This window comes from Sebastes umbrosus, chromosome 1 (assembly GCF_015220745.1).
Source record: "Sebastes umbrosus isolate fSebUmb1 chromosome 1, fSebUmb1.pri, whole genome shotgun sequence".
Taxonomy (NCBI): Eukaryota; Metazoa; Chordata; class Actinopteri; order Perciformes; family Sebastidae; genus Sebastes; species Sebastes umbrosus.
Window position 1 is genome coordinate 29,647,950 of NC_051269.1, and position 14,540 is coordinate 29,662,489.

Here is a 14,540-nt window from a genome sequence, read left to right on the forward strand (position 1 = left end):
CTCTGCATTTGAAACAAGCCGTTTTCTGCCCATTCGTGATGTCACGAATATACAATATTTAGATCCTTGACACAATTTTCAACGTAAAACATTCTAAATTTGTCCCAGTTTATTCCTGGTTGCAGTGAATGTGAATGTCATCAGCTGACAAGAAGTACACATGGACCCAAGCTGTTTACTAGCAATGTTAATGCAATTCTGTTGCAATTCCGTCAAAATGCACTAAAACAGAGCGTTTCAGACAGAGGGTAAATACAGGTATATTCAGGTCGACAGTATGAGGAAAATAAAGTTTTTTTTTAACAATAAATCATGTAAACATGTTCTAGTAGAAACACAAAATACAAGTATGAACCTGAAAATGAGCATAACATGGGACCTTTAAGAATCAACCGTTGTTGTCATCTTCCGGCCCCGCGAGGGCGCTGTCCGGAGAGCGTTCCATCCGGTCCAGCAGCTCCGTTGCTACGTCACCACATTGCACCGAATACCGATGGCACAGCGTGTAAAAGCGTGAAGCTGTTCTCCAGAAAAACACTGCCAGAAACTTGTAAGTTGAATGAAAATGTGACAAGATGTGTGTTTTATGTGTCAGAATATGTCTCTGGTTCATGGTGGTTGGACAGAAACATTGTATAGCGAGCAATAACTGAGAGGTTACCGGCTAACTTCTTCTAACAGAACCACTTGAATGTTTCTCTTGTCTGTTGTTGATGTGTTCAGCCCGTTGATGTGATGAAATCTGTGTTGTTTAGATGCAAGATGAGGGAAGCGTGTGTGTTTCTGTGTCTCCTCCTGAGCTGCAGCCAGGCAGCCAGACAAGGACAGGACATCAGATGTGGAGGTACAGTATGTGTCTGCCTGTCTCTTAGGCTACACCAGAGGTCTCTGAGCAACATGCAGCTCTTCAGCCCCTCTCCAGTGGCTCCCTGTGGATTTATACAAATGGAAATGAATAACTGTTTATTGTTTACATTTTCATTTTTATTTATCATTGTTGTAGGTCTATGGTACGACGGAGTATCAGTGCCACATTTTCTGGAATAAAGTCACAAGTTTATGAGAAAAAAAAGTAGTAGTATTGTGAGAATAAAGTCAATATTATAAAGTAGTAATTTTACGAGTTATTTTCTTTTTTTCTCGTAATATTATGACTTTATTCTGGAAATCTCCGATTTTTTTCCCCTCAATGTGTCCCTAATACTCAGATAAGTCCTAATGTGTGGGTCCTCTCCCTCTGCTCCCCGCAGCCTGCAGAGCTCTGGTAGATGAGATGGAGTGGGCCATCTCCCAAGTAGATCCAAAGAAAATGATCCAGACGGGATCCTTCAGGATCAACCCGGACGGCAGCCAGTCCATCAGAGAGGTGAGGCAGCAGCAGCAGCAGCAGCACAGCCACGTAGTAATGTGTCCAACACACTCTTTGTAGGCTGCACCACTATAATGCACAATGAAGTAGTGCTGCACATATCTGTTTTTTAAAGAGGGTTTGCTTGCACAGCACAAGATATCTGATGACGCCCCCCTATGCACTAGGACAGTGGTCCCCAAACTTTTTCATGTCAATCATGCTTTAGAACTCCTATTGTCACCTGATTGTTTATTTAGCAACAAAACTGGACTGCAAAATGCAGTGTTATCACTGTATTTATTATTTGGTAACAACTGAAGGCACTGTCACATGAAGAGAAACCTCACATCTTCTTTAATTCTTTTTCATGCCACCAGGTTCCTCTAGCCCGCTCAGAGGGAAACCTCCTGGAGCTGATGGAGATGGTGTGTGAGAGGATGGTGGACTACGGCGAGCTCGCCGATTCTTCCACACACAGGAAGTCCTACGTTAGGATAAAGTCTCGGAGCGGCGAGCCCATGGACCTCTCAGAGGCTTCGCTGGATTCAAGAGTTACAGGCAGTTTAAAATTTGCAGTGAGTACAAAATTCCACTGAATGATTATTAAATGCACCATCATATGTTTTAATGGTATTACTGTGCTTTTATTGGTAATGATAATAATATTTTTTATGCAACCCACACCCCACAATTATTTTTTTAACTTATTTCTCCAGTGTGAAACAATTGTTGAGCAGCATGAAGATGAAGTCATTGAATTCTTCGCTCACGAGAACGATAATGTCAAAGACAAACTCTGCAGCAAGAGGACAGGTATGTTTTTGACACAACAAGACTGATATTTATTTTTCTAATGCTGACTTTTACACACTATTACACATTTATGTTATGTTGTTTCACTGCAGCTGCTGTATTTTAATTCATTGTTTTTCTCTCCTGTTTGCTCTGCAGACCTCTGTGACCATGCTCTGGAAATGCACCACGATGAACTTTGATATCATCTCCCCATGGCTGCCGTGACGTTGGGTGCTGTAATGTTTTCAGTTTTCTCTTATCCCCGGTTTACACCAAGGCGGTGGTGGAAGATGTAGCTATACAAATTATTATGTTAGATAATAGAAAATCCACCTGAAAGTAAAAGTGACAATTTAAGGACCAGTTTTTGCCATTTTTTAGCCGTATCTCTTTGGATTATCTTGTCACTTGTTTATATACTGTAAGTATTATTTAGTTTTTAATGCTCACTAATATTTATTGAACTGTCCAAGATCACAGGAATAACTTCTTTTGGTTGAATATTCCATCACATTAAACTGAAAAGTTAAAGACACATTATGTAAGATCAGAAATTAAGATTATTTGAGTGTTGTCCAAATGACAAAATGTGCCTTTATTACTGAACAAATGTTTCCCTCCATGTAATGTCTCTTCAAAGATCGATCCCACCATTACCCCCTTGGTATTGTTACTGTTGATGTGAAATGTATTACAGTTAAGAAAACAGATAAAATGTTGCTGCTAAGGTGGGTTGGGGGTTTGATGCTAAAAATGTCCTCATGAACTGATCAAACATATTCCACCAGAGAAATTGGCATCTGAAGATCAATTGAAAGTTGCAGCAAAGTCAAAAAAAAGAAGTTGGGAAAACTTCAACCACTGCTTTGTGTGAAATTATGAATTCAAACTTAATTTTGTAGCGTCTTTGTAGCCTATACACTTTTAAAACACTAGACTTTCATTTTTGTCTGACAACAAAGTATTGACTTGTAAAATGTACTTAATGTTAATAGTAATGTCTGAAAAGGTCTACTTTCCCTCCATGCTGCCCTTCTGATCTAGAGCAGAAAAATATCTTTAAACACAAATATATATAAAAGAAGTATAGAATAGTTTATAGCTTCAGGAGCAGGCAAAGGTCACCTCTTCTTTTAAATAAATATTACAAAAACCAGCTGCAATCCTGCAGTCAATTTCTATTTTCTTCAGTCTAGTTACACTGAACTCCAGTCTGAACTCCAGTGTAACACCACTAGAGTGAGCTGTAGTCCACAATCTGATAGTTGAGTCCAAATTAAAGAATCATACTCAGTTGGAAAGTCTTCATGCTGTACTGTCGATGTAGAGAAAAAGTATTTTTGGTATCATTTATTTTTCAATGTGAAAAAAAATGAACTTGCTGTCTCATGTGAACATTCTTCTGATATTTTCCTTTTTTATACATAAAACTTTTGTAAGTTCTCTGCATCCGTTTTGTCTTTAATCAATGGAAATATATTTGACACAAGTTTACCTTCTAATTTCTAAACTATCACTCATAAATCAGGTAAATCACAAAAGATTTTCATACCAGTACATTCAGATTTTTTGCATGCAAGTCTCATACCAAAATGGACAAAAAATTTAAATACTTAAATGTAGGCAGGAAGACCATAAGGGGAATTAAATACTGCACTAAAATGTAAAAAAAAAAAAAACTTTTCTCAACATTTATATCATCACTTTAGTTTTTTTTACTCCTTTTTGGCTGACAAGGTACATTTAGTAGCTGTTCTGGAGCTTTCAGTTTTATCTCACGATCTTCCTCAGCAAATGGAGTTTGTCCAGTTTGTCATGAAATTGTATATTTTTAAATTTCCATTTTTCTTAAGGACTTATTGTCCACATTGGCGTAAATGTTGAGATTGAAAGTTCACTCTTGACCTTGGAAACAACAGCTAACAAAACACTCACCACCATCTCACAGCATTTTGTTAATGCACTCCATCATTTTATTTACTTATAATACAGATAAAAACATCCAGAAATATCACCACACCATGAAATCACTCCAAATAATCAAATCTTTTATTCCTTCCACTTTCATAATTTCATAACCACATATTTACCTTAAACACTCTAGAAACAGCAGATAAATAGATTTGGAGAAAAAGTATGACAAGATGTGCTTACAAGAATAGATTTGTCAAATAAATGGTTTGGATATTTTAGATTTCCATAATGTCAAATTCCTACATTTCTATAACAACAGTGAATGCATCATTACTTACCCATCAAGAGCTCTAAGATTACACTGAAACTAAAAAATACATTAAATGTCTGCTACAAAATGTTATTGAGGAAATTACCTCCATTCCTTATGAGGCACAATATAAATGTAGATGGTACGTAGTTGTTAGATGTTTAATCAAACATATTAGTTATTTTACAGACTCACTTTCAATCATCTCTTCACCTGAACCTCCTCCTGGTTTTCTTCTAGCTCTGTTTCCTTCATTTCCACTGCCTTGGCTGTTTTATTCGCCACCTCCACCGGCCACTCCTCACTCTGACTAGACTCATTAATGACGCTCTCATCTCCATCATTATCTCCCTCTTCCTTAGCTGCTATCTCATCTTTTACTTCAGCAGAGCAGCATCGCTCTCCCTCAGCCGTCTGAAACTCCTCGTCGTTCCCCGTCTTGCTTTCTGTCCCAGCGTCAGGTGGCGTTTCCTCAGCCTCGTCCTCATCTGCTACAATAACGGTGTCCCCAGACCCGTGGCTACAGGTGCTGCTGCAGGACAGCGTGTCTTCTTCAGCGTGTCCGCTTCGCTCTTCATGACACAGATTCTCCTCCACACCTTCTGTTGAAACCTCCGACTGCCCTGCTCCATCAAAGACTATCCTCCCCGAATTAATGTCCACTACCACACCTGGGCGACACAAGTCCTCCCCTGCACTCTCTGGATCCCAGAGCTCACTCACCTCCTCCTCCTCATTCTCAGAGTCGGGCGCTGTATGTTTCCTAATGCGATTTACTGCATCCCACAGGGACTTGGGATACTGGGGCTCTTCTTTGAGGGGTGAGGCAGGGTCAATGCTTCCACTTCCCTCTTGCGGAGGAGGAGTTGAAGAGCTGGATAGCAGGATTCGGGGGGAATCAGTGCAAGAGGAAGATGAGAACTGAAGGGGTTCTTCACAGGAGTCCAGATGAAGAGGAGGAGGGACAGTTTCTGGGATGCCAGCAGCAGGAGCAGCATCAGGATTTAGAGCTGAGGAACAAACTGAGTCCATTTCCAGAAAAGAAACAAACTCTGTATCCGACTCGTTTGATGTGTGTGTTGGAGTAGGAAGCTCAGAGGGTGAGAGCACATCCAAAGGTGATTGAGACACCTCACAGTCTGAGTCTGATGGTGAGGGAGGAGAAGAGTCAGAGGCTTCAGTCTGTGGTTCAGTGTCCTGCAAAATTTCAATCTCTATTTGAGTTTGAGAGTCTGTAGCATTTTCTGTGGATAGCGTCAGTTCCAAAAGACCTGTAGGATCCTCATCAACTTCTTTTTGTGATCGCTCCTCAGTCATATAACTCTCTTTTAGATGAGCATCCTCTTCTTGTCCATTATCAAATTGTTGCTGCAAAATGTTGACCTCTGTTTGACTGTCAGTCACATTTTCTTGGGATATTGTCGGCTCCAAAAGACCTGCAGGATCCTCGCCGACTTCTTCTGGTAGCTGATCTTCAGTCAAATAACTATGTTTTACATAAACAAAATCCTCTGCTTGGACACGTTCAAGTTGTTGCTGCAAAATGTCAATCTCTATGGCATCTTCTTTGGACATTTTAGGAGTCTGCTCCATAATATGGTCTGTAGGATCGTCTTCTTTTGTTTGTTGATCATCAGTGGCATTGCTCTCAATCACACACGCAGCATCGTCTGGTTGGTCACTTTCAGATTGTTGCTCCTCAGTCATATCTTTGGTAATATCCTCAAGGGTGTCGCTGATCTCATTGTTTATTAGCTGTGGTGTTTCACCCTCTTCATCCTGGTCCTCAACATCGGACACTGCTTCTGCAGTGTGATCTACTGAATAAAGAGGAGAAGGGCTTGGGAAATGGTCTGCATTGGGAGTGGAGTTTGTGGTAAAGTCAATAGATGCAGGGAGAAGAAATGAGGTTTCCGGCTGAAGAGCTAAGTTTTCTGCAGAATTGAGGGGAATCAACTCAGGATCAGGACCTCCCTCTATGTTTGATTCTGAGATATGCATGAGAGGCGTAAGATCGGAGGATGACAGCGTGAGAGAAAGAGCAGGTTCACAGTCTGAGGAGGGTGAAAGCAAAGAAGAATTAGAGAGGTTGGTGGGTGGATGATGAGTAGAGGTATCGTTTTCTTCCTGCTCAGTTGTACCTTCTTCACTAACGGGTATAAGCAGAGAATCCTCAGTTATTTCAATATCCGGTAAAGATTCAATGTCAGTTTCAGTGTCATTCCCGTCAGACATAATAGACACCTGATCCCGAAGTCCTGCGAAATCCCCACCATCTTCATTTGCCGCCTGATCTTTGGTATCATCATTCTCCCGCAAACACACAGCATCTTCAGTTTGGCCAACCTCTAACCGACTCTGTGACTGTTCCTCTTCTCCTGTGTCCTCTGGGATTTGTTCAACTGCATCATCAATGTCGTTGTCTTTAATTGGAGAAGGTTCAACCTCCTGGTCCTCCACATACGAGTCCAGAGGTGACGTTGCATCTTCAGGTTGCTGCTTAGTAACGCAGTCCTGTAGAGGGATTCCTAGGATCCTTTCAGTGCGCTCCTCCAGCGTTTCCCCCTCAGAAACTGAAGATGAGGACATGCAGACGGAAGAGATTTCACTTTCTCCCTCGGGTGTCTGTTGTTCCATAATATCGGAGTCTGGTTCAGTCTCAGGCCTTTCATTAGTGTGGAGGGGGTTTGTTTCTGTGTTTTGGTCAGTTGTTGCATCCTGATCCAGCTGACTGTTTGATTCAGGAGAGATAGTCGATTGAACATCAAGTGGACTGTGCTCAGTGTGTAAGTAGTGAACATGCTCTTTCTTGGGTGATGGAATCAGCTCCATTTTAACAACAACACAGGTTGTTTTGATAACCAGTCGACCTTCACTGTCCTCAGAGTCTGTGTCTGTCTTGATGTCCAGTCTCCTTACTTCAACATCAATTGGATGAAATTTATTTTCTTGGTTGTGCAGAACATCTGATTCTCCTTCCTCGATGTTTGCTTTCAAACATGTTGATGAACTCTCAGTTTCAGCTCTGCTTGAGAAACTAGGCTCCCTCCACAGAGGATATTTGACTGACACAGGCTGCACTGATCGAGCAACTTGTCTCCCAATTGTAGAATCAGCATCATCTGTTTTAACTTTTTCTTGGGAAACAACATCCATCTCTGCTTTGTTTGATAGCTTATCACTAAGCATCTCACTTTCTATGCAGGTTGGCATCTCCTTCTGTTTGGCTTTTCTTGCATCAGAAGCATTTGACTGCTCTGTGAGTGTTGGCGCTCTGAAGTCTACCTCATCTGCAAGTTTGTGTGTTTGATTAATGCCACTACTGACCCAGAGACCTTTAGAAACACCTCCTAATTCTGTGTTTTGAATGTTTCCTTGCAAGGTACAAAGTGGCAAAGATGGGGTCTCTGCGGGGCCTGCTATTCGAGACACCAAGCAGAATATGGTCATGCCACCTGTCTTTTTGTTTAATCTGAACTTCCTTCCTTCAATGACTTTTGAGGATGGTTCCTCGTTTATCTTTTTGTTCTCAACCGCTTGTAACACTTGTGACTGTTGCAGAGACAACTCACCCTCATGCTGCATGTGTGTTTCCTGGATACTAAAAGGACTGCTTGCCTGTAACGCATCTGTCGCCTGTCGTCGGTCCTGTATTAGTCCTTCAAGTCCTTCTGGGAAGCTTTTTTGATTCCCATCTGGTTTTGCAAACTCCTCTTTCTCTCCTTCTCTGTGATCCTGCAGATCTACATGCTGCTTCTTTTGGAGTGTGGGCTGTGACCAGTAGGTTTGTCTCTTACCTTCTTGCTCCCAGCTGGTGTCACAGTGGTGCAGTACAGGTGAGCCTTTATGTGGGCTGTCATAGGGAGGAGGAGCGATATAGCCAGGAGGTTGGCTGAACATCCTCGGTTGGTAGCTGTTCTTTTCTTGGCTTGTGTCGGTGGCAGGAGTTTGTGATGGATAGTAAGTGGGAGCTTGCTGTCTGCCCCCTCTATCCCACAATCCTGATTCTCTGAAGCTTGCAGATTGTCTGACTTGTTGCAGCGCCGCCACTCGAGGATCTGTCCCACTCCTGCTGTCCCTCTCTAGAGTCCTGCTGCTCTCCGGCAGACCCTGAGAGGCGCCCCTCAACTCAGCCTCGATGCGTCTCCTTCTTGGAAGTGAATGGCTGTATCGAGCTGCCCAAGCCTCCAGCTCTCGATAGCTGCTGTCGCTCCTCTTAGCAGGAACTTCCCTGTTGTAGCGGACAGGACCACAGGGCTCCCACCTCCTCTGCCACCCCTCCCTCAGAAATCCTCTCTCATATTCCCTCGCTGCTCGCTGAGCTGCTGTCCACTCTCTGTCTCTGGCTTCATGTTGCTGATGATAGTCTCCCAGGTCCTGGTGCTGCTGAGCGTGACGGTCGAGAATAAAAGGGAATTGAGAAGAAGCAGGGGCGGTCTGATCTTGGTCCGTCCAGTTAGTGTACTCCTGTGGAGCCCCTCCTGTTCTTGATCCTGGTACAGTCCAGTAACTGGACTCCCTGCTTTGTTCCTGCTGCTCACCATAGTACAGTGGATACTGGGGGACCTGATGTCGGTCTTGGTAGCTGTGGGGGAAATGGTGAAAAAGTACGTTCAAATAATTTCAACAAAAGCCATCTTCCACATCACATTTAATTCCTTGATATGTGTTTTAACAAATTTTCCCATGTCAAGTGACTTTTAGTATAACTTCACTGTAAAATAATATTGAAAATAATGTGTTGCTAAAAACTGTGCAGTTTTTCATGAATATAACAGCAATGTGGAACAGCAATATATACAGTAGATATTAAGACTATTGTGCAGCAAATTAGTCAGGTAAAGCACAAATAAGTCTGTCAAACAAGCATAGAAAAATGTTAACAAACTATCATCCAATGATTACACTGATTAGAAAAGTAATCTGAACTCACTTATGTGTACAGTTTCTCCCAGGAACAGTACCAAATTTGGAGTATAGAGGCGTCTGCCCCGGATTCTCGGGCCAGAACTCCATGTTTTGGTTGAAATCTGAAATATGGAGAAAAAAAAGGATCATATAATTATCAGTATGTTCTTAAAATGCATAAAACCTTAAGATTTATATACAGACTCAAAAAGCATATTCATATTTTAACACTGATTATATGATAGCCTATACTGAATAAAAAACTAAAATAAAAATATTTTAAAATGTCTCACCTGCAATTTAGATATCATTACATAAATGGAGATATAAGTACACACACACAACACGTACCTTTAATTAGTCCTCAGATTATTGTCCTTGTTGCTCATGAGGTGATATGAAGTCTAACGAAGTCCAAACAGGACAACTTGTTTTAAAAGGAGGATGGTTTTCAGTCCCCCTCCCACTCTACACACACACACACACACACACACACACACACTCCCCTGTCACTGCCCATCCTCCTCTCATCCAGCCAACATGCCCAGTATAAATACCACAGGAATTTTTTTATCAGGTTTTTAGAGTTACCATCTTTAGCTGCATCGTTCCTCTTTAAAGTCATACAAAAAAATGTGAAGGAGATATAATTTATTTTTACAACATGTATAAAACAGTTTAACTCAGAAAGTCAACTATAACATTTTCCTGTCAGCTCATATGGCACCACTTCTCCAATGCAAAGTTTTTGCCCAAATAATCATGAATGACAACAACATCAGTGATCTGCACTTTGCATGACACTGGTGTGGGAGGTTCTCGGCGTGATGGCAGGCAGACGCCGCACGGAGATAGGGATCTGTTGTTTTGTCGGCTGAATTGTGGCGGAGGGAGAGACGGGCAGCGGACGGGTTGTCTCCCTTTCTTTGAAACTCTCCAGCGTAACAAACAGGCTTTCCTTCTCTGAACAGAAAATCTGTACATCAGCACAGAGCAGGAGAGAGGGGATGAAGTTCGTACAGACAGCCGGCTGCAGGGCAATCTGTTGATGTTGACAGAATAGTTGAGGATGGGATGAACTTTGTTTTGGGTTTTATAGATATCTCAATAAAAACAATATTACTACAATTTCAGGTGAGAACAGGATCCATGAGAAGTTTGAGAATTATATTTTGATACTGTATATTGGACCCAGCTTTCTAATTTATGCCTGTCCAGACTGATTGATGTAAAACTGCACAAAAGACAAAATCATGAATAGTAACACAATGACAGTGTGACACCAACTACATAAAAGTATCCATTATGACTGAGTAAATAAATCTGTTTTTGTTCTGAGCTTAAATGCTGCTCGTAGATAAAAGTTTCAGCCCAGAGATGATGCTAATGAAGATGTTTAGTGAGTGACAGACTCCATCACCTTGTGTGGAGAGAGGACTGGTGTTAATCTGATTTAAAGCCTGAAAACATAACTTTAAATATACATGACTAAATGAGCAATAACAATCTGCTTCATCACGACTGTGTGGGTGTGGTTTGATCACATTTGATTGACAGTGGCCTAGCAGCATACAGTAAGCAAACGATGCAAAACATGTCATCACATTTTAATTAAAATGTGACTGAACCCTCATTGGCGCATGCACGATGTGATGTCACCTTTTTTCCAACAGAGCCCCGACCACTTTGAACCAGTCAGAAGACCAGACAAAAACACAAATACAGACATGTCTCATGAAATAAACAAAACCGTTATAATTTTGGCAGAAAATATAGTATTCATGCAGGATCAAGTCTATCAGAGTAAGCAGCTAAAGGAGAATGAATGTTTTTCAGGGCCTTTAAAGCTGTGATCATGTGACGTGTTTTCAATCTAATCTGAAGGTGATGCAGCTCAGCTCTCTTTGTAACACGCTCAACATCCTTGCAGAAACCAAACAGGGAGGTCATGTACGGACAGGCCGCTGCGTCCTGTACTGATAAAATGAACTTTGCGAGACAATTAGAAATGTGGAAAGAAAATATGAGATTTAAAATTTAGAGGTAGAGCACACTGAGAAGAACAGTCGACCCTTTTTCAAGACATGCACTGATAACATTGTTGTCACTAAAACTACATTGTGCATGATAGTGACAACATAGACAAGTGATAAAAGGAAGAACCTGAAATCTCCAGTCAGATGATTATGAGCGGAGCTGATCCTCACCTCGAGACACGAGAAGCTGAGAACAATGGACTGCCGATTTCATTAACAAACATAAGGCTGTTTTATATAAAATCACAATAAGAACTTGCTCTTGTTTCGCCACGGTAACTGGTTCCAAACTGTATTTAATGATGGAAGTGAGAAATAAAAATATATGTACCACATCTAACCATTTCCATTAAACTTCTAGTTTTGAAGGAGGTTGAATTGGTTATTTACTGAAAACAAAACGGACTACCTAAGGTGGAAGCCATCCACCTAACTAGTAGGTAAGTATAACCAAACTTTCAGTTTTTTTAAAAAACTATTTTTAAAAAGGCACCCAAAAACAACCCAGTCATAACTGGTCCCAGTAGAGTAACTAATCCAAGTACCAGGCCTGTAGCAGGTTGTCCCTGCTGTCACTGGTCTTTCCTCAGAGATGCCTTGTAGATATTAATGTTCTGATTGTCATCCCGGTGCACAAGCTCCACATTAAATCTGCTCGGCAGATATTCTTCATAGAAACCTGGAGTCTCGTGCTCTTTTCGCATTTTGGATGACAGATATGCCACGGCTCCGTTCTTGCACAAATGAGCTAGTGTCTCCACTAGCAGCGGGTACGTCTCTGGGAGGTAAATGATATCTGCACAGAGCACCAGATCCCAGTCAGAGGGGAAGTTCATGTGGTCCTCACCCCAGGACAGAGGGAGGACGGTGGGGAGGGTGGTAGGCCAACCACTGGGTGGCATGTTAGCAGTAACGTTGGCCTGAAGTTGTGGGAGAGCCAAAGGAAGGTCTGTGAGAGTCATGACCGCACCTGGAAAGATATGAAAATTTGATTCCGATGAGTTGTTGATGAAACTCTCAACTAGGGATACATGAATCTGACTTTTTCAGTCCCAATAGCTATACCCAATCCAGCTATCTGACTCAGTATTGACCTGATATCCGATATTGGTGCATCCCTACTCTCAACTGAAGATGCTTTACACATTATTTACAGATGGATGCACCACATATAACACATTCAGGTACTATAAAAGTTATCAGGATGTTTTGACAATGCCGAATAAGTGACAGTGGTAGTGGTGAAATATAACTAAGTACATTTACTCAACTTAAAGGGACTGTTTGTATCTTTTTACACGTATAAATCTACCGGGTCGGGATCCCATGCGTGCTCGCGTGTGGCCGGAGTCTCTGACTCTCACTCACACACCGCGCGCGTTGTTGCTGTCTCGCTCCACTTCACGTGCATGCACGCTCACTACACACTGCAGAAGAATTAGTTTAGCTCTGAGAATATCTATGAATGTACAGTGGACGTTTGTGCAGAAATAACTGCTGCAGCTCCTCCAGACCAACAGAGGTCTCCCGTGTCTTGTGAAGTGACGGGGCTCCGCAGCGAGAAACGTAATCGTCTCCGACCGGGTGTCGGTGTATCCCTGCGGGCGCAGTCGGGAGACGATAACGTTTCTTTTTCCTGCTTCAGCCTCTGGGGCTGAAGCAGGAAAAGCCAACACTAGCATCAGCAGTGATTCATGGAGAGACCTTCGTCTGGTCAGCTAACATTACTGCCAAGCAGCTGAAATATAGAGTGATATTGTGGTTTTAGCTGACGTGTGTCGCCTCACTGTTTTGAGCGATGCTCGTTCATGTCTATTTAGAGCAAGCAAGCGCGGGCAACAGGACGCTGACTTCCGTTGACTTTTTTTTTTTTTTTTCAACAATATTTTTATTGAATTTACATATAGACATATATACATATATACACATACAGACAGACAAACAATATTAATAATTAAATTATACAATGAAATGTTTAGTCAGAATTTCAAAGAAAGAGAGACATGACATTTCATGTTTCACCAACAAAGAAAACAAAGAAAATAAAAGATAAGACAAAATAAATAAATACCTCAAAGAAGAGAAAAAACAAAAACAACAACAACAACAACAACAACAACAACAACAACAATTTCAACAACAGCACTCAACAACACACAGCAGTTTCAATTTGACTGTGCCCCCTGACGTCCAAGAAACTCCAACAAAGGTTTCCAGATATTTTCAAATTCTGCTGCTTTTCCTCTGGTTATGTACGTAAGTCTCTCCAGTACAACACAAGATGCCATCTCCCTCACCCACACATGTATCGGAGGTAAATCCATTTTTCTCCAAGACAAAGACTTACGTTGACTTAACGGCCACAGGTGTCGCTGTTAACAAGCATTTCTGATTCTTACAAACAGTCCCTTTAAGTATCTGAGTACTTCTTCCACTACTGGACAGTGTAAGTGCTCAACACAGACACTTAAAGAGCAACACCTGCTGGGACAGCTGCAGCAGGTTAGCAGCGCCTCTGGTGGAAGCCACTGTGAATTTCACATCTGTAGACCGGAAGTGTGGTTGAGACAAAATAAAGGGACTCTTCAATGGACAAGCAAAGAGTCCGACATAAGAAAATAACAACAACATTACAACATTACAACATTAAAGTGAACAACATCATCATACCGAGTCGTGCAGCCAGGATCCCGACCACACCGGTCCCTGCTCCCAGCTCTATGATGCTCCTTCCTCTCAACTCCACCGACTGATCCTCCAAGTAACAACACAGCTGTAACGCCTGAGTACACAAATACACACCCTAGTCGTTACACAAAGCTGACACTGATTTAACAAGTATATATTTACATAACGACAACATAAACTCTCACAGCCTCCCACACCGGAGCAGCCACGCCGAGGTTAGCCCCGAACAGCTGGCGGATCTTCAGCTGCTGGCCGGCGAGAGAGTACACGGTGTCCTGAGAGAAAGTGTCCGCAAACAGACCGTCGTCCACCGGGAACGGGTCGTCTTCATCTCCTGAACACATCATGGTTCATAAAGAAAAACTGGTTCACTTTGACAGTCAGCTGTTAACGAGCATACACGTTATCTAATCTAACGAGCCTTAACAGCTGGAGGGGAGGTTGTGTATCAGAGAGAGAGAGAGAGAGAGAGAGACAGAGAGAGAGAGAGAGACAGAGACAGAGAGAGAGAGACAGAGAGAGAGAGAGAGAGACAGAG

General features: G+C 42.0%; 3 protein-coding genes across 4 annotated transcripts; 1 reads left to right on the top strand and 2 right to left on the bottom strand.

Moving 5' to 3' along the window:
- Positions 1-416: 416 nt before the first annotated feature.
- Positions 417-3,589, top strand: cnpy2 (canopy FGF signaling regulator 2). Its single transcript, XM_037756799.1, has 6 exons — positions 417-550; positions 756-844; positions 1,251-1,366; positions 1,729-1,926; positions 2,068-2,164; positions 2,303-3,589. The coding sequence occupies exons 2-6, from the start codon at positions 763-765 to the stop codon at positions 2,344-2,346; spliced, it is 537 nt and encodes a 178-aa protein (XP_037612727.1). The 5' UTR covers positions 417-550; positions 756-762; the 3' UTR covers positions 2,347-3,589.
- Positions 3,590-4,173: 584 nt separating this feature from the next.
- si:ch211-159e12.5 lies at positions 4,174-11,853 on the bottom strand. Its single transcript, XM_037765550.1, has 4 exons — positions 11,442-11,853; positions 9,630-10,320; positions 9,304-9,400; positions 4,174-8,955 (listed from the first exon to the last, which is right to left on the bottom strand). The coding sequence occupies exons 3-4, from the start codon at positions 9,384-9,386 to the stop codon at positions 4,572-4,574; spliced, it is 4,467 nt and encodes a 1,488-aa protein (XP_037621478.1). The 5' UTR covers positions 9,387-9,400; positions 9,630-10,320; positions 11,442-11,853; the 3' UTR covers positions 4,174-4,571.
- A 1,518-nt stretch (positions 11,854-13,371) lies between these two features.
- LOC119482393 (EEF1A lysine methyltransferase 3-like) lies at positions 13,372-14,448 on the bottom strand. 2 transcript variants are annotated; one of them, XM_037760247.1, is made up of 3 exons: positions 14,188-14,448; positions 13,985-14,096; positions 13,372-13,857 (listed from the first exon to the last, which is right to left on the bottom strand). In XM_037760247.1, exons 1-3 carry the CDS (start codon positions 14,347-14,349, stop codon positions 13,769-13,771), a joined length of 363 nt encoding a protein of 120 aa, XP_037616175.1. In that variant the 5' UTR covers positions 14,350-14,448; the 3' UTR covers positions 13,372-13,768. The 2 variants fall into 2 exon arrangements, with proteins under 2 accessions (XP_037616175.1, XP_037616965.1); XM_037761037.1 differs by having other exon boundaries at positions 13,372-13,897.
- Positions 14,449-14,540: the final 92 nt, after the last annotated feature.

Coding starts and splice junctions, on each gene's coding strand:
- LOC119482393 (XM_037760247.1), bottom strand. CDS start 14,349: ATGATGTGTTCAGGAGATGAAGACGACCCGTTCCCGGTGGACGACGGT. Junction 14,097..14,187: donor CTGCTCCGGTGTGGGAGGCT/GTGAGAGTTTAT, acceptor TTGTGTACTCAG/GCGTTACAGCTGTGTTGTTA. Junction 13,858..13,984: donor GATCCTGGCTGCACGACTCG/GTATGATGATGT, acceptor TCCGGTCTACAG/ATGTGAAATTCACAGTGGCT.
- cnpy2 (XM_037756799.1), top strand. CDS start 763: ATGAGGGAAGCGTGTGTGTTTCTGTGTCTCCTCCTGAGCTGCAGCCAG. Junction 1,927..2,067: donor CAGGCAGTTTAAAATTTGCA/GTGAGTACAAAA, acceptor TTATTTCTCCAG/TGTGAAACAATTGTTGAGCA. Junction 2,165..2,302: donor ACTCTGCAGCAAGAGGACAG/GTATGTTTTTGA, acceptor TTTGCTCTGCAG/ACCTCTGTGACCATGCTCTG.
- si:ch211-159e12.5 (XM_037765550.1), bottom strand. CDS start 9,386: ATGGAGTTCTGGCCCGAGAATCCGGGGCAGACGCCTCTATACTCCAAA. Junction 8,956..9,303: donor GGGAGAAACTGTACACATAA/GTGAGTTCAGAT, acceptor TTTCCCCCACAG/CTACCAAGACCGACATCAGG.